The sequence below is a fragment of the Salarias fasciatus genome, chromosome 7 (assembly GCF_902148845.1).
Source record: "Salarias fasciatus chromosome 7, fSalaFa1.1, whole genome shotgun sequence".
Lineage (NCBI taxonomy): Eukaryota > Metazoa > Chordata > Actinopteri > Blenniiformes > Blenniidae > Salarias > Salarias fasciatus.
The window spans coordinates 26,094,886-26,116,692 of NC_043751.1; the positions used below are offsets into that span (position 1 = coordinate 26,094,886).

At 42.7% G+C, this 21,807-nt stretch overlaps 4 protein-coding genes across 4 annotated transcripts; 1 reads left to right on the top strand and 3 right to left on the bottom strand.

The window, feature by feature from the left end:
* Positions 1–1,708: 1,708 nt before the first annotated feature.
* Positions 1,709–3,940, bottom strand: LOC115392344 (tripartite motif-containing protein 16-like). Its single transcript, XM_030096938.1, has 6 exons — positions 3,584–3,940; positions 3,412–3,507; positions 2,695–2,940; positions 2,466–2,616; positions 2,321–2,383; positions 1,709–2,232 (listed from the first exon to the last, which is right to left on the bottom strand). The coding sequence occupies exons 1-6, from the start codon at positions 3,938–3,940 to the stop codon at positions 1,709–1,711; spliced, it is 1,437 nt and encodes a 478-aa protein (XP_029952798.1).
* Positions 3,941–4,734: 794 nt separating this feature from the next.
* Positions 4,735–6,501, top strand: tmem17 (transmembrane protein 17). The gene is made up of 5 exons (XM_030096668.1): positions 4,735–4,918; positions 5,079–5,182; positions 5,806–5,919; positions 6,003–6,146; positions 6,292–6,501. Exons 1-5 carry the CDS (start codon positions 4,804–4,806, stop codon positions 6,364–6,366), a joined length of 552 nt encoding a protein of 183 aa, XP_029952528.1. The 5' UTR covers positions 4,735–4,803; the 3' UTR covers positions 6,367–6,501.
* Positions 6,502–6,791: 290 nt separating this feature from the next.
* On the bottom strand, positions 6,792–13,382 carry agbl2 (AGBL carboxypeptidase 2). The gene is made up of 21 exons (XM_030096939.1): positions 13,346–13,382; positions 12,879–12,995; positions 12,361–12,534; positions 11,743–11,850; positions 11,323–11,470; positions 10,957–11,212; positions 10,464–10,865; positions 10,176–10,318; positions 9,843–10,002; positions 9,535–9,661; positions 9,353–9,453; positions 9,105–9,217; positions 8,925–9,003; positions 8,674–8,796; positions 8,511–8,591; positions 8,311–8,409; positions 7,816–8,035; positions 7,702–7,732; positions 7,351–7,571; positions 7,191–7,260; positions 6,792–6,948 (listed from the first exon to the last, which is right to left on the bottom strand). Exons 1-21 carry the CDS (start codon positions 13,380–13,382, stop codon positions 6,792–6,794), a joined length of 2,967 nt encoding a protein of 988 aa, XP_029952799.1.
* Positions 13,383–14,400: 1,018 nt separating this feature from the next.
* On the bottom strand, positions 14,401–21,805 carry fnbp4 (formin binding protein 4). Its single transcript, XM_030097272.1, has 17 exons — positions 21,579–21,805; positions 21,055–21,126; positions 20,848–20,969; positions 20,081–20,255; positions 19,684–19,831; positions 19,442–19,544; positions 19,027–19,371; positions 18,692–18,884; positions 18,452–18,588; positions 18,267–18,371; positions 17,845–17,978; positions 16,740–16,885; positions 15,781–16,079; positions 15,578–15,695; positions 15,281–15,492; positions 15,016–15,173; positions 14,401–14,922 (listed from the first exon to the last, which is right to left on the bottom strand). Exons 1-17 carry the CDS (start codon positions 21,694–21,696, stop codon positions 14,832–14,834), a joined length of 2,676 nt encoding a protein of 891 aa, XP_029953132.1. The 5' UTR covers positions 21,697–21,805; the 3' UTR covers positions 14,401–14,831.
* Between the last annotated feature and the right edge of the window lie 2 nt (positions 21,806–21,807).

Consider the following 21,807-nt stretch of genomic DNA (forward strand, 5'->3'; position numbering starts at 1 on the left):
CAGCTTGATTCCTGTCAGTGGTGCTGGCGCTGCTGTCAACTAAGAAACTATGAGAATGGGTGGAAAATATGCAGATGATCATGTTTTATAATGTCATTCATCAAATCTTTGCAGTGTTTTACATAAAACATGAGTGGATGCATGAGTGAGTTCGGGTTGAAATTACAAATCAAGGTAAAAGAGTACATATTCAGCATGCATTTATTTGAGTATATATGACATTTTATCAAGCATTTTACTTGTTTTTACAATCAAAACAAAATCAAAATAAAGCCCAACATAATAGTGAATGACATGTTTACAACAACTAGGATTAAGACACAGTAACATGTAGTCCAGGGGTGTCAAACACATTTCAGTTCAGGGAAAAATTCTGCCCAATTTCATCTCAAATGTGCCAGACCGGTAAAATAGTGCCATAATAACCTTTACATTTAAACTTTCAAGTTTTTCTTTGTTGTGGCTCAGAGTATACATTTTGAAAAAGTTCATATTTTTCCAAATCAGAACAATTAGTAACAAAAATTACTGTAAGCTCAAAGTAAAACAAATCACAACAATGTGAAAAACAGTGAAATGTCTGAAAAAATACATCACTGCAGCCCTTTTTATGCATGTTTTTAACAAATTCACACGGACAGCATGGCTTTAAGGCTACTGCTGGCTGTCCTGCCCACATCTCAGCTCAGGTCTCAGAATTTCAATGTTTTCTTTGAATTTTTTTCCATTTGCTTGGTGGCCTTGGTGGGCCAGATCAAAGGGCCCACGGGCCTTTTGTTTGACACCCCTGATTTTGTCCATCAAACAGCAACAGATTTTAAGCAAGATGTAAAACCAACCAGTTTGTAAATACGTGTAAATATCTTAATGCACTGAAAAGTCCCCATAACATACAAAGAAACTGGTTTTAGATTTTTAAGAAAAAGAATATATTGAAGAAGAAATACTCCCTTCTTATGTGTATGGGTAAATACATTCGATTAACACTGGATAGATGAAAGCACATTTAGAAAAGGAGTAAAACCAGCAGTAAAAACCTGTTCCACCCTCGTTCTCCCATCATGTCCTGTCCATATTAAACCATTTTCAGGACACTAAACGTCAAGTTACTCCCAATGGAGTGTGAGCAGTGTGCATGCTACCTCCTACATATGTGAACACAAAATATTACGGTATATAAAGCAAACTATGTCTTCTCTAGCACTAAAATATGTTGCATAAAATTCTTCAAATATAGTACATGTAATCATGATCATCCTGAAGCGCATCTTGCACAAAGGTCAAATTGTAACTGAAGAGATAAGTTTATTTGTTTCTTCCTAGAGATTGAACAAAAGATGATTTCTAGATATCAGCATGCATGAATGTGGCCAGAGAGTGAGGAAATCTGTGTTTTTTTGCAACAACGCTTCTTGGTGATGAACGTTTTACTGTTGGAGAGTCTAATTTATTCCACCATGACATTATGTCACATTTACGAGGAACATGCCTGGGATGTGTGAAGAGAACAGAAGTGCCAACTTCCTCCTGGTGCCAAATTGCTGATTGGCTTTTCTTTGTGGGAATGAATGATAGAAATCTTAAAAAATAAAACGTTTAGGTCATTTACAAACCAGAGGCCTCAGAAACAGGGCCTCACAAGTATCCAGGTGTTCATATTGATGTCAGCTGTGTCTGTCACTGAATTGTTCAGCTCGGGTATAATGACTCAGATGTTGCATATCGTCAGTGTCGCGCCTAAATCAACTGAAAATCCAGGAAAGAGAGGCTGAGTGAAGGTCGTCTGGGTCTGATGCAACAGCGTTTTCGTGTGACTTTCAGAAACACTGTAGAAACCCAGTGTTCCTTTGTGGTAATCAAGATGTACTCCTAATCTGCGGGATCGAACTGGAGGAATTTGGTCTCTGAAAAAATTATTGTGCCAAAATGTGCAAGAAGATGAACCACACTGCAACTTCCAAGAAAACTCATTGTGGCCGAAACAGCAGCTGTTGTCAGATCCCTTCCTTCCGATGTTTTTGTAGGACACAGCCACATCAACAACCCCAACATCCCACATCACTTCCCAGTAATGCGCTCCTCTTAAGCCTTTTTCACACAGAGCTTGGTAAAAATGGGTGAATCTTTCGGGGCGATAGCGAGAAACCCCGCCACGGAATGACATCTCTTTCTTGTCATCAGATAAGTGAAGGCCGTTTGCAGCCGTGTTGGAATCAAGCTTTAACATGGGGCCTGCGAGGAAGGTGAAATATTCATTTAGCAAGTGACAATTACCTGCAAGCTTGTACAGAAAGGTAGAGGTTATTTGGCTCATACTTACGATCACATAACAAGAGAGGGTCTTTCTTGATTTTACGGTATTTAGTCTTGATATCTTTACGTCCTAAAAAGAAAAAAAAGAAAAATTAAAAACAAATGGTTCAAAATACTGTAGAATAAGTTCAAAAATCAAAATTCATTCCTACCCAAAGCTGTTAAAGGCTGATCGAATGATTCGTTCTGATGTTTTTCTGAGAAAGCTTTCAGAATATTCTCTTGTGCAGTGACGAACTCCTTCACCACCTTCGATCTTTCACATGAATCTGTGAACGCAGGCAGCTTGAAAGTGTAAAAACCCTGCAAAAGGCAAAGAAATATTCAGACTCCATGGGGAAAATACAATATAAAATGAGACATTAAAACAACTTTCCTCACCTGGAGAAACTCAATTCGATCAAGAGTTTGTGAAAGCTGGCAGAGTTTATTCTCCTCCCTCTGCAGCTCCGATGCTTCTCGCTTCACGTGCTGACTGTCCCTGCTGATTTTGTCAAGTGCAGATTTCTGTATCTGTCCGACTTTTGCTCTCATGTCAAAACACGCTGCCTCCATTGACTTAGTAAACAGCCGGACCTGCTCCTTGCACACTTGCTCAAAATCATCACACACCTTCCAGGCAGCATCCTGATAGAAAACATGTCACATTTATTATGACATGACTGATGAAACTTTACGATTCTGACCCAAACATGTTAGTCTTCATTAGATTTGATTTGATTACAAACAGGATTTTCAAAAGCTTGTTTTTTATATATATATATTTGTGCATGAACCATGAAAAATAAATATCACTGGCTATTCCATTATTTCTGCAGACCTGGATGAATCATTCATGAAAGGAAGCAGTTATTTACTTCCTGAAACTTTGGCTCAAATGAATTTTTTTCCCGCTTTCCTGATGAGTCATGTGATGCCGGGAAATCCCTCCACAAGAGACAAATGCTACAGTTCCCCCCAAAAACTGTCCTTAATGCATTTCTGCTATCACAGTGAACCCATTTTATGAAAACATAGGATCTTATATCAACTTTTAAAAACACAACACAGACTGTCCAGTGAATAAGAGGGATAAACCTCAATTTAAAAAACACTTACTCGGACCGAGTTTGCCGCTTTTGCCAGCTCTGACTCATTTCCCTCCAAAACCGCCATTCTGTTTTGGATTTCTTGTTTAAACTTGTCCAGCTGTGCCTATCAAAACCAACAGCTTCAGTTCCAGTGTGAACATAAAAAGATTTTGGTATGAACTTTGGCTGAACTGAATTACCTGCATCCTGGTCTGTTTTTGGACTTGCACCACATCATGGCCTCCGTGCTCGGTCAGTGCACACACCCAGCACAAAAGCTGCCGGTCAGTCCGGCAGAAAATCTGGAGGGGGTTCTTGTGTTGGCGGCAGAAGCTTTCTTTCATCCCTGCTGAGGTTGGTATCAGCTTGTGCTTCTTCAGTTGTGGCACCACACAATGATCCTTCAGATGAGTCTCACAAAAAGAGGCCAGACACAATCGACAGAACATCTCTGCTTTTCGTTTTCTCTTCCCACTGCAAGCATCACATGGCACATCGGCGCCTGAGGAATGATCGGCAGTGCCACTTTGACTGGATGTCTTCTTGTTTTCCTCCATTTTTACAGGTCTTCTGTCTTCTACTTGTTCTTCTTTCTTTTCTTTGTTTTTGTTTTCCTCCGTAGAACTATTTTAAGAATTTCCTACAGAAGCTGTATCCATAGGCAGTAGGATCTTTCTGTTACCCTGAGCAGAGGAGCAGCTGAAATGCTCCTGACTGTGAGCCATTCTCTCCCGCCCAAACTAACAGTCTTCCAAAAGTTCTTTCCAATTTTTATAAAAATGGGAGTGGCTTGTTTCCCGGTTCTTCTTAGAGGGAGGATGCTCTAACTGGTTGTACTATTTGCTTCAAGAGTGAAAAATATTAATCATGAAAGTCAAGCATAAACTGGAGCTGCTTTTTGGGTTTCAAAGAGAGGCAACACAATTCAGCCTTTACCACAAGTTTGATCACTGGAAAATTCATCACACAAACATGAATATAATAGAAACAAAACCAAATTGTCATATTCTTCATAAGGAACTGTGTCAGTATTTTTCAGGTTTGAAATGTAAGGAGAAAAACACACGCAGAGAGAAACCCTAGACTTTTTTCCACTAAATGTTCCATTTGTTTATTGTAACCTTTTCCTTCCATCTTTTATCTCTTTTAGTAGTTCAGTATATATTGTCTTTCATTTTGTAATACTTGTCTGTAGCTTTGCAGCAAATGTAACAAAGATTTACAGTACCATATACTCCATGCAGTTTTTTACAAATAAATAAATAAAAAAAGTTTAGTTGAAAAAACAATTCCCGCGAGGTTTTAGTGTAGCGCGAGATTTTCTCGGTTTCCATAGAAACGGTCTGGCGTTCACTCTCCTCCCACTGTGTTTCTGTCATTTTCTGCTCGTTTCCTTTCGTTTTGGGATCGTTTTGCCGACATGGACCTACCGCTGACAATCACACGACGGTCAGAAGAGTTTTTACGGAATGTTTTGTTCGCTCGGACTCAGGCAGGAGCTTCCTCAAACGACCAGGACCCCGTTTTCTCACGCGGTGAGGTTTGGCTCTGTTAGCAGATGTTAGCATCGCCGCAGCAGCCCCGCCTCAGTGTTTACATCGCGTTAGCCTCAAGTGAAGCTTTCGGACGTGCGCAACTTTTAATTGTCTAGCTTGTCCCGTCTGATGTGCTGCCTCTCTGCCTCTCTGCTTCCAGACAAACGGGTTCTGTCCAACCTGCAGCTCCAGATGTCGCTGTACTTTAACATGTGGTTCTTCCCCTTGTGGTGGATCAGTGAAACTGTAATGCTGCACCTCAAGGTGAGACAATGAGGGAAAGTGAAGGAAGTGATGCTTCAGCTGCGTTAAAACCAGCAATAAATGCATGAAATGTCAACGAACAAGAGGCTCGTATCACCAACAAACACTAAATACTGAATTGACAAAATTGAGGATGAATACATTAGGACAAGGGGGTCAAAAATGTTTTTTTTAACATTCTATATTTTGTCTTATGTGACTTTGAAACTAAATAACAAAGTCAGAAGTAAATAAGTGTCTCTGCTTTTAAACCTTTTAGGTATATTTCTGTGATTAAAATATGAATGAATCTCTTGATTCAGTACCACATGACGATCTAAAACCCTAATTAAGACACCATGTAAAATTATTCCACTGTGACTGCAGTCAGCCTTTTAATTGTAGGAGAATGTATTGTTTTTCTTTGATGCAGAGGGGTAAAGGAGACGGTAGGTATTAAAAGATGATCGATTGTGGCCCCCAAATAGGAAAATACTGATAGAAGAAGAATCGGCCTTGATTTCAACGTTTCACATGAAGCATGTGAATCAACATTAAAAAATGTTTCTTGGTGAAACAAGTATTGGAATGTTTTGTAATAAAAAAAAAAAATCAAGCAGTGTTTTTTTTTTCATTTCTGCCAGTATCATGCCATAGGAGACCACTACAAGTTTGTCCTTGTGACCATCCTTTGTCTGATGACTTTGATTGAGGCCATTAGACTCTATCTTGGTTACACTGGGAATCTACAAGAAAAGGTAATAGATCTCTCAGCTTGACATATACCGGTACTTAACTTCACATTTAAGTTAATATTATGTAATGCTTTTGTTTGTGGAAGCTCCCAGAGTTGGCAGGATTTTGGTTGCTGACCATCCTCCTGCAGTTTCCACTCATCCTCTTTCAGCTCCTTAATGAAGCCATCCTCATCCTGCCATTGGAGAGAAGCGTTCACATAATCTTCACTACATTCATACTCACACAGGTATGGCAGCTATCTTCTCAAATACTAGTTTGTGTTGTTCTCTAATGTTCTCTTTGCACACTGTTTAGTTGTACTTGTTTTATCTTGAATGGATTCTTATTTTATTATTATGTTGTTTTTTTTGCTTCTTCCTGTGCTGATACAGGTCTTCTTTGGTTTTGCTGCACTCCGGGACATCGTCAGGCAAAGAGAGCAATTTGTTCTCCAAAAGTTTGACTGAACTTCGATTTGCCTGCAGTCACACTAAGACTTTTCCTTCACCGTCACATCATGTATTACATGTTAAAACATGGGTTGCTGCCCGTCACTGTTAACTAAAAGAAGTATTTTTAATATATGTATTTTTGTACTTGAAACAGCCAGTGGTATTGTGTTGTTGTTACAGTTTTATAATAAACAACCCATACATGCCACACCACCTGTGTATTATTTGTTATACTTGAGGAACTGAAGAAAATAATCGAATAACTCATGGGGAAGGTTCTTGAAAGGATATACAAATGCTTTTTTTAATTATTAAGTGTCACTTCCCTTGTGTCAAACTATATTCTAAATAGTCAATATTTCAAGTCATCTGTACATGAGTTTAAAGTTCTCTTTTGTGTTTAGCACACTGGTTGAAGTTCTTTATCGTCCAGAAATGTTTCACATCACTTGTTCTTCAGGTTGTAAATGCTCTGGCCTGTGACTGGGCAGACTGTGATTGTCCGGTGAGCGCTGCCTCTTGAGGACTTCTTTGGCTTTCCTTCCTGAACTGGTAGTGCCTGGGGTCCCCGGGCTGAAGCCCACTGAGTGTGTCCCTCTGTGGGTGTGGAAGGGTGGAAGGTTTTGACAAGCGGGGTAAAACGTCCCCACGTCTTTTGTCCTCTGTAGTGTCTTCGCATCGACTGGTCAAACTAAAAAGGAAGTAAATCAAAACAGTCTAATCAGGACAGCCAATCATGAATATCTAAAATTGGTGCTTTAAGTAATCAAAGCTATATTAACCTTTTTCCACTTGAGTCCCTTGGCCAAGGCACAAATGAGTTTGCAGATGATTCTGACTCTTTCAGAGGCGTGTTGTGTTTCTGGGTCTGCTCCATGACTGGTTCACACCCCAGCAGCGATTTGGCCACTGAAATGAGAGTGAAAAATGAAAAGCTGAAGACACCTCTCGATTAAGAATTGGATTTAAAAAATACAATGTTACACGTTGCATCGGAACCTTCTGCCAAATATTCCTGTGCCTCACTCCGGTAGTTGGTCTTATTTCTGTCAGGATTTGAGGTGGAGGAAGTGTCTGGGATGAGGTAACGCTCTGAAACTCGCAGAGTGCTTCTGTCTTGGAAAATGTGCCCGGTGAACTTCACGGTGTTGAAGCTTGACAGCAGGCGCTTTGGCGTCACGACATCCGGAAACATCTTGACATGCATGAAGGAAGGAGATCTACAACAGAAGAAACAAAGCAGTTCTGAATGATGAGGATCTTCTCAGCATTCGGTTCTGTAAGCTCGGGATCATCGCTGCTCCAGCATCCCCTCTACTGACGAGGACAGAATCTCATTTTGAAATATACCTGTGGGGCGACGTCAATGCAGGTGATGGCCCTGAAAGAGAGACAGGTTTTACTACAGATAAATAAAGATGAAATATTCAGTGAGAGCTGGTCAAAGCTTACATTCAGACAAACCTTTGCAGACTTTATATGAAGCAAAGCACTGCCGGCTGCTGTGGGGGTGCTGGTGCTTTGAGTGTGAGCAGTTGGGTGACGGCAGGAGGAGAGCGCTCAGGTGCAGCAGCTGAGAGGGACATCTCCACCGTCTGGCGTCCATCACTGCGCCTCCTGTGAAAACCGACTGTTCACTGCTGACGTCTTGATGGTTAGAAGTTATTGTGCCTTTCTGAGAACCCTACCCGTGTGAGGAGAGTATGTGCCGACGTGTGGAGATGCTTTTGGTCTGTGTCGCATGGATGGGGCACTTATCTGTTCCGGACAAGCATTCTAGAAAAAAAAAAAAAGTATCAGATAAGATGACTTGTCTTACAATCTATCATCTAAAGTAGTTGCACTGCAGATTTGAACTAATGGTTCTGTCCGAACAATATGTTTATAACAGGATTGACAAAACGACACAAGGATGATTCATTGAGAGGATTCAGTCCCGGTGTTCTGGGTCATCCTTACCGAGATGGGCTCGCAGCCCTGCCACAGTGTCACCTGTCTGACTTCTCCAGGATGGGTATCAGTGGGAGGGATCCCTTCTTTTCTGATGAGGCCATTTAACTGCACAAAGACACAGATAGAAGCTGTGAACCGGAGCGGCTCAGGAAACATGAAATGAATCATTTTAATTATTAGATCTGTCTTCTAAATCAATTTCATACCCGCCATTTCTTCCTGTGTTGTCCATCGGGCTTGACAAGGGCGCTCTTTTTACCTGAGTCGTCTTGAGGCGAGTTGGAGCTCTGCAGAGAGCATGAACAGGAAATTCATGAGCTCATTAATACATTATGTGAGGACTCAAATGCGGCTGTCTTTTAAGCTTACTGTATTACTGATGTTGATGTGCTGGACCTTTGGCAGAAGACTATTCTTCTCTCTGTCTGACAGCAACCTGTTCCTTTCTCTGCGATTCCTCAAGCGTCTTTTCTTCTTCTTCACTGGAGTTTGCTGCGGAGAACAGGACGACTCGGTACACTGATTGATCTAAAGTCGTTTTTGCACAGTCACGATGAAAAAAACAGCAAACATAAAGAATGGAAACAGTATAGTACTGGACATTAGGTTAATTGCCATACCTGTGGTATGGTAGTTTTTGGTTGGTTCAGTAGATGAACTGGGGGTCCATCTGAGTCCGAGCTGTTGGAACCGCTGGTGCTGACATCGCGAAGGAGGATTTTACACATTCAAATGAACATTGCAAATTGATATCACAAATGCAGTTATTCTTTAATTTAAAAAAAAAGACATTATTTCACCTGGTTTCCAAATCCGACACCGAGAAGCGACAGTCAGTGCCCAAATCTTTACCAAGTCGCTCTCTGGCCTGCTTCCTCAGCAGTGCTGTCAGCTCTTTCAGACAGTAAATAATCTGAAATAAAAACCACAGAAGACACATAATGCTCAAATCTAAGAATGGTGTATAAAGGTATCAGATTTGCAAAAATAATTATGTTCCTTTGTCAGATTGAGGTTGAAAATGGAGCTGGACGCATTCATCTCCCACCTTTGATGGATTGGGGTCACAATAGTCAAGCAGGGTGTCACAAAAGCAAAAGCCCAAGGACTTCAGGTCTCGAGTGGTAAAATGTGTTCCTGTCCTGTCGCCTAACATCAGAACAAATGAAAGCTTCTCAGACAAGATACACACAAAACTCACCAACTTGGATTCAAACAGTGTACACTCACCCAGCGTTGAGCCTCCGAAGGTGGCCTCCATGGTGTAGCTGTTCTTGATGCCAAGTCTCCACATGACGATTCGTCCTGTGCCCTCTTTGCTCTTCTGCACTCGAAATTTGCAGCTCTTAAAGGAGAACTGAAGAAGAGTGTCACTTAGATAATGTAGAAGGACACCATCGTCTGTGTACAGTCAGACACTGGCAGAGTTTTAGCAGTTTATTAGGGATTTTAGAAGATGTCACAGTGTTTGAGAAACTTTTTTTCTTGGGTAAAACCCACATGTTAAAGGTTGAATAAAGCATAAAAGGTTACTTTACCTTACTACAGGCATTCTTGCTCATCATCAGTGGAAAGACTCTCTCGTGGAGTTTGAGTGAAGCGTTCCCTCGGGTGTTACAGCCGTACATGAACACATTGTTCTTACGGCTGTGGCCATGAAAGTCACAGTACAGGACGACCTCTGTCTCAGCCAAGAGTCTGTGGAAAGTACAGAAGCAGAGCTCCATTCAGAACAAAACTGTGATCAATATTCAGAGGCAAAAATGCAAGAAGAAAAACAAAGAAATGCAATAAATGAACCATAAAAACAAAGAGTCAGAATTCTGTGGTTAAGGAGCATTGTATTTTATCATGTGGCCATCAGATCTTGCCTTTCCACCATATTTCGCGTGTGCCACACACACGGAAAGGCATCCCTGAGCAACGTCTTGTAGTTTCTATTGAGGTCTCTGCCAGCCAGAGAGCAGCGGCCATTCCCCACCACCACGCCATCTGGGTTCAGCATTGGCACCACCTGCACACGATAAAGTACAGCGATCACAATTAAAAACTGATGTAATGGTCGTGACTTTTATTTTAACAGTATATTGAAGCCATTCAGAGGACAAGCTGAAACACTGACACGCATTATACTGAGGAAGAAAAGAGGTAAGGACCACCTTAAAAACAAAAGTGTTCCTGAGTAGTTGAGCATCATCTGAGTCCCCGAGCAGGAAATCCAGCAATCCCTCCATCATCCAGGACCCGTTGGTTTCACCGGGGTGCACCCGGGCCGTCACCACCACAGCCTTCTTGGCCCTGCCCTCCAGTTTGCCAACGCCCAGAGACGTGATGGTCAGCACATACACGGCATTCCCAGCCAGGCTGTGGCACAAGACTCGCACTTTGCAGTACGATGCGACCGCGGGGTTGGAAGATACGCGCCTCAGGTAGCACTGCAGGTGTGAGTAGGTGTAAGGGTAGCAGTGGGCCAAGTAGCAGGTGTCGGAGTCATAGGGAAACTGAAGCGTCCAGGACAGCGAGTACAAGGGAATGTTGTCGCCATTGTTGTCCTTTGCACTCTAAAAAGACATAATATCTTAATGATTAGATGAACTTTAAAAGTTGGGTCCAGTGATGATGGATTTTGAGGACATTTTCAATAGCACTTACTTCATTGCCATTCGGGTAGTATCTAATATTGGAGCCTGCGCGCTGCCACCCAACGCCGTTTTCTCCAGCAGCCCTCTCAGAGTAGAGAAGTGGCCTCATACCCACAGAATACAGGCTGCTGCTCTTCATCAGGTTGACGATGGTGAAGCGGTACGTCACTCCAGCCTTCATGTTCCGGACCCTGAAGTAGAACCACTGTGTGTGCTTTGTGGTGTACAAGTCTGTGCGCAAAGTGAGCTCATAGCCGTAAACACCCCTGAGCAGGGAAGAAAAAAAGAGAGGCGAGGATTAATGAGAAAAATACAGGACTGAAAATGCAATGCTTGATAAGCTGAGACAGTAATTCACTGTTCTGCTCAGACTCACACTTGGACGGCCTTCTGAAGGTTCCCGCTCTCAAAGCGTGACTCAAACTCAAGAGTGAATTGTGTCTGATTGTCATAAGGAGTGGCGTTCTTTATGGGTCCCTTGCTTCCTCCAACTCGAGAGCAGGTGAAATACGGTTGCTTGGTGACTTAAGAGAAAGAATCAAAGAAGAGAATGAGCATGAAAAGTTTAATTTGTAGAAACTTTCAATTAAACATTATTTTGTGCTGATTTTCTCAAAACTTTCACAACACATGATCAAACACTCGTATAAAATAGCAACAATAATTGAATAACTTTTTGAGTAATATTTAGTTTCTGTTATTGTATTATTTTAATGCATTTTTGCACCCCTTAATACATAATCAACCATGCCAATAATTTGAATGCGCAATATAAAGGTGTTTATTAACAAGTTACCATGGTCAATGCAGTAGACCAAATTCCCCTTCTCCTCTCCGACCTGCAGGGGTGTCCTCTCAAGTCCTGTGGGCTGATAAAAAGGCTCTGGCTCTGGGGGATCCCACTCTGTCATACAGGAAAAAAAGACATGACAAACTTATTATTGCTATACTCAACACTGGATGGTTTGTTTGACTCAGCTCAGTCCATTAGGCTCACATTTTATTTAAATTGAATAGAGAATTTCAAACCTCTACCCCAAGCAGGGTTTGAATCCTTGTCCATCTTTCCTACACTTTTCCGTCTTTCTATATGTTCTCCCCAAGCAGAGCAGCAGAAACTTTCCACCTCTGAGGTTGGTTTTACATGAAGTCTCCACCTCTGAGTCTGGTTCTGCAGATTTCTTCCTATTAAAAATTCCTATTTTTCCTTTCTACCATCTCCTCTGCTTGCTTATGTGGAACTGCTGGTTTTTCTCTGTGAAAGTGCCTTGAAATGACTGCGTTGTATTTGGCGCTATAGAAATAAGCTTGAACTGAACTGCTCTTTGGTTGACTGCAGCCTTCAATAAAGATTTAACAACATTACTAGTTGGCCAACTGACATAACAGTTGAGCTAAAATTGAATTACGGTACCGATGTGCTGAATAACGTCGTTGACGACCTCACACTCGATGGGCCATCGAGGACGAGGGATCGATGGGAAGTTCACCAGGTCCAGCGGCGCCCTGAGACTCCAAACTGGTCGACCACCATCAAAGTTAATGAGCAGCTGCCTGGTCCGCAGCGTCTCGCTCAGGTTTAGGGTCACTGAACATAAACATGAATCGCATATTAAATGAGAGCGTCTTCATCTTCTGTTCTCACAGCATGCACAATTTAAGATATACATTTTTTATCAGGTGTGTGACCCCTTTGCATTACCTAGGCCAAACAAGGCAAAAGGATTAAGCTGCACCTGATCGATTTAATCACCTCATCCACAAAAGAGCTCTTGTTTAATATATAATGAGCTAAAATTGAGTTCACTGCATTTTCTTCCAACACAACAGCATCACAAAGCCACTGTACCAATGTCACACTCAACTGTCAGCAAAGGTGTGATGCACACATTGCACATGCATGTTATCATGGCCTGTGTAAAGATAGCTTACTCTGTTTCCTCCCAGTTAACTCATCCTCATCTTCCTCTGTGTTGGAGTCCAGTTTTTCCACCTGGCACTCATTCCACCAGTTTCTGATGGTAGAGACTGCCATGTGCGATGTTTCCTCTGTCTGGTTTGGAAACATGTCAAAACTGTCATCCTGATGAGATAACAATTCATGTTAGTTATTTTAGTGCTGTGTTTTTTTTTTTGTTTTTTTTTTAGTGTTCATTTATTACAATGAAACAGCATTAAGTCCTTATTCAAATCTTCATAAACATACAATTACTGATTTTCAACACAAGCATTTCACATTCATATCAGAGTGGTTGTGATGACTGATGGGATCATAAATTCCAAATAAGTCCTGATAAAAAGTGGTGGAAATCAGTGATGCAGTTTTTTTTTATGAAATATGTAAATATTTTTGATTTTTGCAGTGAAATTTCTAGAAAATAAAAGCAAGTTTAAAAAACTCACATGAGAGGTGTTGGAGGGATTTCTGACCGGCATCTCCACCGGTCTCTCTCCCTACAAACACCATCAGCAGTCACACATTTCTTTACTAAACCGAGCTTAAACCAACTGCACGATGTCAGTCTTCAACACACGGCATTTTTAACAGTAATTTTGCTGAAATGTATCAAACTGAACCCTAAAGTTGTAGCTCACCATTATCAAAGTTAGCCAAGTACAGCCTCAGGTTGCTAAATCAAGTTAGCTTCAGCTGCGACACTAACCTCAGCTAAAGCGTCCCGCGGGATTTATGACTGTCCGTCAGCGTCTCATCTTCCTCTTGTTTCATTATTCTTCGTGTATAAAGGAAGTATTCGCATAATACACACAGAAGCGAGCTGGACAGCCACCACAGACTGGAGCGATCTGTCTACACACACACACGCGCGCACACACACTGTTACCAAGCAACGGATTTGCGCAACAACACTGTGGTTGCCATGGAAATATTGACTAGGGCCTCAGAAGCAAGATTGTCGAGAAAAACTTACGTTTTTTGTTTTCTTCTGGGCAATAAAGTTTCTTTTTTCTTTAGTTTATCAATATAAAGGTATACTATTACCAGCTTCAGTTTAAGTTTATCCAAAGATGGACACGTGCTCAACCGTGATGTCATCACGTTGGCAACGTCACACTTTTTTTTTCCCAATACGATTGAAAACAATCATATTGCAATGACAAGGTCAATTCACAAACAAATCCCACAGCAGGTAACCCCATCTCTCTGCATCTTGTCAGTTTAGTCGTCTTTATCCTAAATGTTCGTCCACTTGCTCCTGGTATTTTCGTCTCTTGACAACAGTTGTGTGCACTTTGTCACTTTCTGAAGCGATTCAGGCTGGTTCAACGTTGAAGCTTCCGATTGTGATCGCCTACTGCTCGGCTGACCATGTCACCTAAGCCAACTAAACATATTCAAGCTAATCCTGTACCCACTTATTAGGTTCCCTTGAAAATGTCCAGCATATTGTGTCCTCACAAAAAAAAATAAATTCCACAAAAGAAAAAAACGGTATCGCTTTGAATTTTTTAATAACTTTTTACAAAATATACAAGTTCAATGGCATTCCCTTCCCTTTTCACAAACATTACTTCTCCCATTATACAGCTTATATACAGTTGTAAAAATGATCTTTAAAAAAAAGCCAACCAATATACTGTACTGTCTAAATGGGTCTTTACAGAGTGATGACCAAATACTGATAATTTGATGACCCGAGGACATTTGGCACATTAACAAATATACCTCCAAAATCCCAAAAAATAAAGACATTTAGGCCCCTCTGTGTGAATGGCCCGCCAAGGAGGGGCTTCTGTAGGTCTCATCAGATCACGTGATGTTCATGTCCACTGGTCACTGAACAAATTCAACTGGATATGGCCGTTCACGGAAATGAAATGCATTTTAAAAAGGCTGACTAAGGGATAGACGACTTCGGCTGGGTGTTATGTGCTGTTCATCATCTTCCGTTTTTTCAAACGGTCCCTCCAGTCGTCAGGCAACGCCTCGAAGTTGGCATTCTTTGAGGCTTTTCCCCTGAAAGTTTAAAAACAGTGAGAACTCAGTTAGATTGTATGCACAGCATTGATTAAGCTGTGGAAACAGTATAGTGTCTGTTCTGAACCATACGTCATGAGCTGCTGTTGCTTCCAGTCTTCAATACTCTTCTTGTTGAGCTGGTCTCTGTCTTCATCACTGGAGCTGCTCTTCTCTTCTTCATCCAACTCCTTCTGGATGGTCTGCCACTTCTTCACCAAGGAGGGCATTTTGGTCTTACTTTTCTTGGACTGAAGATGCAGATGAGGAATTAGTCAAAATATAAGTGTGAAACATCTGAATTTAACAACGAATGGGGTTGAAGGGAGCGCTTCGTGTAAATTTAAATTAGACTAACCTTCTCCTTTTTTGGTTTTTTGCTCTTGTCCACGGGCAGAGGTTTGGCTCCGGGAGGCTCAAATGGCGGCTGGGGTGGTGGCAGTGGTGGCTGAGGAGGCAGGGCTGGTAGAGGAGGGGCAGGAGGTTCACAGGGGACTAAAGGTGCCGCCACAGCTGGCACAGCCCAATAAGCAGCTGCCGACATCAGAGGGGCTGCAGACAGGGCGAAACCTGGAAACAACGGAGATTGGCTTGGTTCCATGATGGCTGGAAAACATTTGACACTCTTATATCAGAGGCAGTGGGGTGCTTTTACCTGCACTGACAGCTGGCTGTGTGTAGAGAATGGGACTGCTGCCGATTGTTATGGTCTTTCCAAGCTGGCTGGCTTTTCGTTTTTGACCCTTTCCCAGGGAACCTGATGGCTCAATAATCTGTGTGTAAAACAGGAACAAAGAAGTTAAAAGCTTTGAATTCTCCGTTTTGAATGTACTTCTGTATCGTGTTTTTCTGCCATACCTTCATCCCAGCCATGCCGGGGGGCAAAGGAGGCCTCCCGCTGCCATCGTCTTCAGTTCCAGGAGCGGGAGGCTCCTCGTCGTCGTCGTCCATCTCCATCTCCACCTCCATGATCTCTCCATCACTGTCAGGAGGAGGGGGAGGGGGAGGGGGCGAGCCTGGCGGGAGAGGTGGAGGTGGGGGGTAGTTGGACGGTGGTGGAGGAGGGCTGTTGGGAAGCGGTGGCTGGGGAGGGGGCCAAACAGATGATGTGCTGGACTCGGGAGGTGGATGTGGTGGGGCAGCAAACGGAGGAGGTCCTGTTGAGAAAAGAAAACCTGTTTTTTTTTCCTTTCAATCCAAAGTTTTATGATCAGCGAAACGAAGTTACACAGCACTGAGAAAACTACTGTACGGGAAGAACTGTAAGACCCACGCTTCAAGTGGAAACATTGATGCATTTTCATTTCACACTCACATGGCAACCTTTTGAAAACAATATCTGTTTACGGCACAAACACCGAAAACAACAGTTTTCTTGTCGGCACCCACTAGCGCCCTTTTTGTTTTTGCAACGAAACGACACAAACATGTATGCAGAGAACAATGTCCCATAAATATTAACAACGGCAAGTACATGGAAATCTGTCTGGACAGAAGACCAAGTTGGATTGCTATTACAATGACTGTTAACCATACAACTACCAAATAGCAAGAATATGGACAGGGAGTCACGACACCTTAGTGGCCACTGTCTACTGTTAATGTACTTCCGCATGTTTTCTTGGAAAATGATTCACTAAAGCCACAACGTGCAGGTGCAGTAGCAGCCTTTCTGTGGTCTACACAGAGAGGGAGTTATAGCATTTGCAAAAACTTCTACCTTAGAAGCAGTTTTCAGAGGCTCCAAACACCGTTGCTGTGTAAACAGACTCCAAAACACCCACACACTCAAAACAGAGACGGCAGCAGTAGCCCACCGGCAGATGTAGACGATTTGTTTTCTCCTTGGCTTGATGTCTGTGATTTGCCGTTTTTTGGGTCATCCTCCTTGTCCTCTTCTGTTGGAAAATCCCACTGCGAGGAACCGGTCCGGTCCTTCACATAGAAATACCGCCTGTGCTCTCTAAAGAGTGGGACAACAGAGATAAAAGGCAAGAGTCTTAACCACCAGCCTCGAAACTTGCCGAGCGCCTTGATACCCTGGGTCACTGGGGCAAGAATGTGGACATTACGGCCACAGTGATGTTGGTGTGGACAGCAATTTTAGCCATCCGGGGACTAAAGGCCAATTAGAATGTGGTTCTGGGTGTGGACAGGGAAACCCACCTTGCTTTCAAGAATATTTAAAGTAAAACAAATCATCAAGGTCCTGAAAGTAGCAATCAGCAGCTCACACCATGGTTGTCACATTGTTCTGTTTTAGACAACCATTGCCTCCCAGACACAGGAACACGCCAGGGAAGAACATCATCATCATCATCAGCATCATCATCAACAACCATATTCCAGAACAAGCACACAGTCAACTCATTTTACATCAGAAGAAAGTAAAAAATAAACAAAACAGGAAGACATATGGAATAAGAGTTGGTCTGACCTGCTGGATTCCCGTCATTGCTCCGTCTTCACCTTTTATTGATGCGTGACACTCGTCGCTTCCACGGCATCACTCTGTCTGCATTGCATTCTGGGGGTTGTAGTCCTGCAAAGTGCAAAGCTCTCCCAGGCAACCAGCCCCCTACCATACACCCCCTCCCAGGCTTTCCACTGACTTAATCAGTTTACAAATGCCCTCCGCAAACGGGGCTTAGGGAGTCGTCTCTGCGGCAGGATCATTTAACAGGAAGCAGGCTGGCCCTGAGTGGATGCAGCCTCACATGTAAGGACTGCATCACACAAACCCTCAAGAGTCTGTCTCTCGTAAGTATTTTTGATCCACTCGGACTGGGTTAAACATCTCCCCCAAGTCATGATACACAGTCTGCAACCTCGGCACTGAGGGAGGCATCGTCACACGGTAAAGGGTTTTGCTTTGGAGGGGGGCGAGGGAGTTTAGAGATGTGAAAGGTAAGGAGCGCGTACCTGTCCCAGTGGCAGGACCAGCCTTTAGGGGTGGCGTTAAGTTCGTAATATTTTATGTGTTCGGCAGCTTCCTGAAGCCTGCGGCGAAGATAGACGCCATTCAGAGCACCCTCCCTCCAGTCAGCGATTCTTGTCTGGAAAAAAGAAAATGAAAAAGAGCCGGAGACGAGCAGAGTGAGTTCAATCATTTAAAAGACTGAACAACTAAACAGTCAGATGACAGATGAGTCACAGGAGAATTAATTTCTAAGAAAGTCCTTGAATAACACTCCATGATGGATTATGATGTGCATTTTAGACGTTAGTCACCAACATGACCAAGTGCGAAATCATACGGAAAAAAATTACAGGAACATTTTTGCAATACGGCTCTAAATAAAAGTTAGTAAATACTGTTTGACACTGAATTATTATCCTCTTACCTCAGTCTGTAGCAGAAGAAGCTGGAAGTTTGAGATCGCCTTTTTGTTTATTCCCAGGAACTCCATCTTGCTGGTTAAGGTGTTTGCCAGTTCTCCAATCTGAAACTACAATTACACACACAATTAACTTGTGTCTAGTAAGAGAATATCAAAACTGTCAGGGTTGATTTTAGCAAGGTAGTTACCTTGAGCTCAGGTGTTTCCACTTTGAGCTCAGATGTTTCCGTCTCCTCTTTCACAGGCGGCTTCGAAGCTGTTTTGTCTTCGGAGTCTTTCACTTCCTTGTCTTCTCCTTCTGTGACACTTTCTAAAACTTTAGAAACTGCCACAAGAAACAAGAAAAATGTATTTTACACATTAATATTTTAACAGAATATCACCCGCTCCTGAATGTTTAAGAACTACCCATCTTTACTTGAACTCACCCGAGTCTGTGCTGTCCACTAAGTCGGACCCTCTGCTGTTTGAGTCGGGGCTGGCAGCACAGGGAAAGACAGTCTTCCACCGGTTCTTTTTCAATAACTGACCACGGGAGGCAGAGACGTCTTGGCTCGTCTCAGAGCTAGGACTGGAGCCCCCCGCACTCCCGTCGCCTTCCTCCAAAGCTCGGAGTTCAGCCTAAGAGTCAGGTGCAATAATTGAGTTACCAAGATCAAAATTTGCTACTCACCAAGAAAACAGAACCCACCATCCTGTACAATGGGAGTTTGAAAATAGTTCCAGCCAATAATCAAATCTATATACGGCATTGACCACCCACCTTTTTTCTTTCAAGAGCAAGCTCGAGCTCCACTGTGTCTTCTTCCGTTTCCTCTTCAGCCTCAGAGGTGTCTCCAGACTGTTTCTTGGTGGAAACGTCTTTCTGGACTGTTGGTGCCGATTCCGAGTCCAGGCAGGGTATCGAGGGGGATCCCACTGGACGAACACCCTCCCCATCAGAATCTAAACTGTTCTCCGGCTCGTCCAAGCCTCTGAGCAGTTTTTTCCTCCATTTTTCTTCTGCCTCTTTCACTTCGGAGGAGATCAAAGGACCAAGGAGCGATGCAGCCACTCCACGACGCTCCTCCTCTTCACTCGTGAGACCTACTACACTCTCAATTACCTCCTTTTAGAGAAAGAAAAAAAATTAGTAACAGAAAAACAATCACTCCACTTGATGTTTGACTGAAACTTGCCTTCACTTTGGTCTCTTTCACTGTTGTTGGTGCTGCAGCCGAGGCAACATTTTCCTCAGCATAGTAACCTGCATGGCCTGTACCATTGCCATTTACACTAGAGCTACGGAGAAAATAAAAAGACACAAAACACAGATTAATTTCACCACAAGTAACAAAATTACTTCATCGGGCTTCAAGGATAAATTTCCTATTTCAGAACTTGTGACCATGCTATGAACCCAGCTGTCAGTGTGCTCTACCTGTTGCCATGCTGACTCAGGTTTTGCACCTGATCAGCCAGATAGTGCGGGAGCTCCCAGGACACCTCGTTAGTCTGAGTGTTCCAGTAGTAATGGCAGCCAGAGTTCTCGTCCCACACCTCCTGCCAGTCACCCATCTCTACACCAACTGCAACAGCAGCACATGAAGGAAATGTTTCAAAACAAATCAATAAATCCAACAGTACTATATTATGGACAGTAATGAATTCACCCTTAAAACAACAAGAAAAAAAACACATCCATCAAATGAAACAAAAATGGTTTTAATAAAGTGAAGATCTTTGAATTCCACCCATCTTTGGAATGTTTTACTTTTGTTCAAGTGAAACAAAAAAAAATCTCTTATGTACGCACACCTTAAAATAAAGATTGTTACCTCCTGCCAGAGAGTACTGTGTATTGTACTCAAAGTCTGCATTGTTTTGATTTGCCCCATCACTGGCAGCTGGATGCTGAGCACTGCCTTCTGGTTTGGGCGGTACAGTGTTTGGATCTGAAGGATTAGATGTTGTGTCATCTGGAGTTGGTTGAGTTGTGATGGCATCAATTTCCTGGGATGACAGGGAGAAAAAAAAAAAAGCTTACTTTCATGTCTAAGATGAGATTTCACTCACAAGAATGACACATCAGTGCAATAGTTTGCACATCAAATGATTACGACTACTGAGACAACTTCGGAAATTGTAATAAAAATCCATCTCGTTGGAGTCCTACCGTTTAAGGATCAATGACAGATCTTAAAACAGTGTTTTCTTTTAGATTACAGCAAAACACTGTGCTGCCAATCGTGGCTGACTGTGTCCTGATTTTTGAAAGAAAAGAAACCCCTTTGCATTGGTTTGGCAACACTGAATATATAAACCTGCTCATTTCATTTTAGCAAAGGTAATAATAAAACCGACAACTATGGAACAAATGGCCTCAACGACTGCACATTTAGTTAATTAATTAATGGATTAAACAAAGTATCATATTGACTTCCACAAGCAAACAGAGGAGATTACAAAAGCAGAATATCAGTATCACTTCAGATAAATCTGCCCAACAGATGTTAAGCATGCTTATTCCAAAACAACCACCAGCAATCAATCAAGTGAAAAAACAACATTTGGGTCTTTTATTGCATTACTCATGGGTACTCACAGCCATAAAATTGGCCAATGTGCTGTCAATGTCTGCTGACTGGGGTTTTGCAGTTGAACGATGGGAGTCTCCAGCATCTTCTTCATCACTGTCTTCATAGGCTCCAAGCAAGGACAAGCCCTCTAACACATGAGACAATACAATCATTTAAAATGTTATCTTCCTCTGGCTGTATACATGAGAATCATTCACATTGAGATTCTTCACCTGTGGCCTTCACTGCTGCTGTCTTCATGTTTGTACGTTTCAGGAATCTGTTTACATCACCGTCCTGTTCATCTGGAACGAAAAGGTAAAACGTGAAGCGCCAACGTTTGCTCCAAACACGCGCACGGTGGAGCATCCAAACACTGACGACCGGATACCAGGAAAATACATCTCTCAACCACAATCCGTGGCTCTAACCAAATTTCTAAAGAGACCATCGAGTTTGTGATATATACGTTATGTTAAGTCAACCATTTGCCATTTTACCGTAAGCCTGTCTTGGCAGGCCAACCTACCGCTAGCTTAGCGTGGAACTTCAAGGTTTGCTTTAAAATATAAAAAGAAGCTAAAACAACCCCAGCTTTTATCTGTACTTGAACATCGCGTTATTCACACATATAACTATAACAATAGCCTAACACTGACCTATATGTTGATTTATGCCTGGTGGGCCCCCTTTTCACACAACTGAATTGTAGCATGAAGCTAGCGGGATGCTAAAACCGCTACATCTTAAAACCTACCCTCAGACGCCGACGCCGCTTCTTCTCCAGCATTCCCAGCGCGAGTCCCGGGAGGGGACAGCTGCAGGATGGTTCTCCGACCAACCGCTCCTCCGGTGAGACGACTCTTCTTCCCCATGTATGTTCGTGTAAGCGCAGGCCCGTCACCAGACGCTGTCGCAGCAGCGGGCGGCACACAAAAGACACTCCGCTGAAGTTAGTTTCCGATACGTCACTTCCGGGGCGCTGC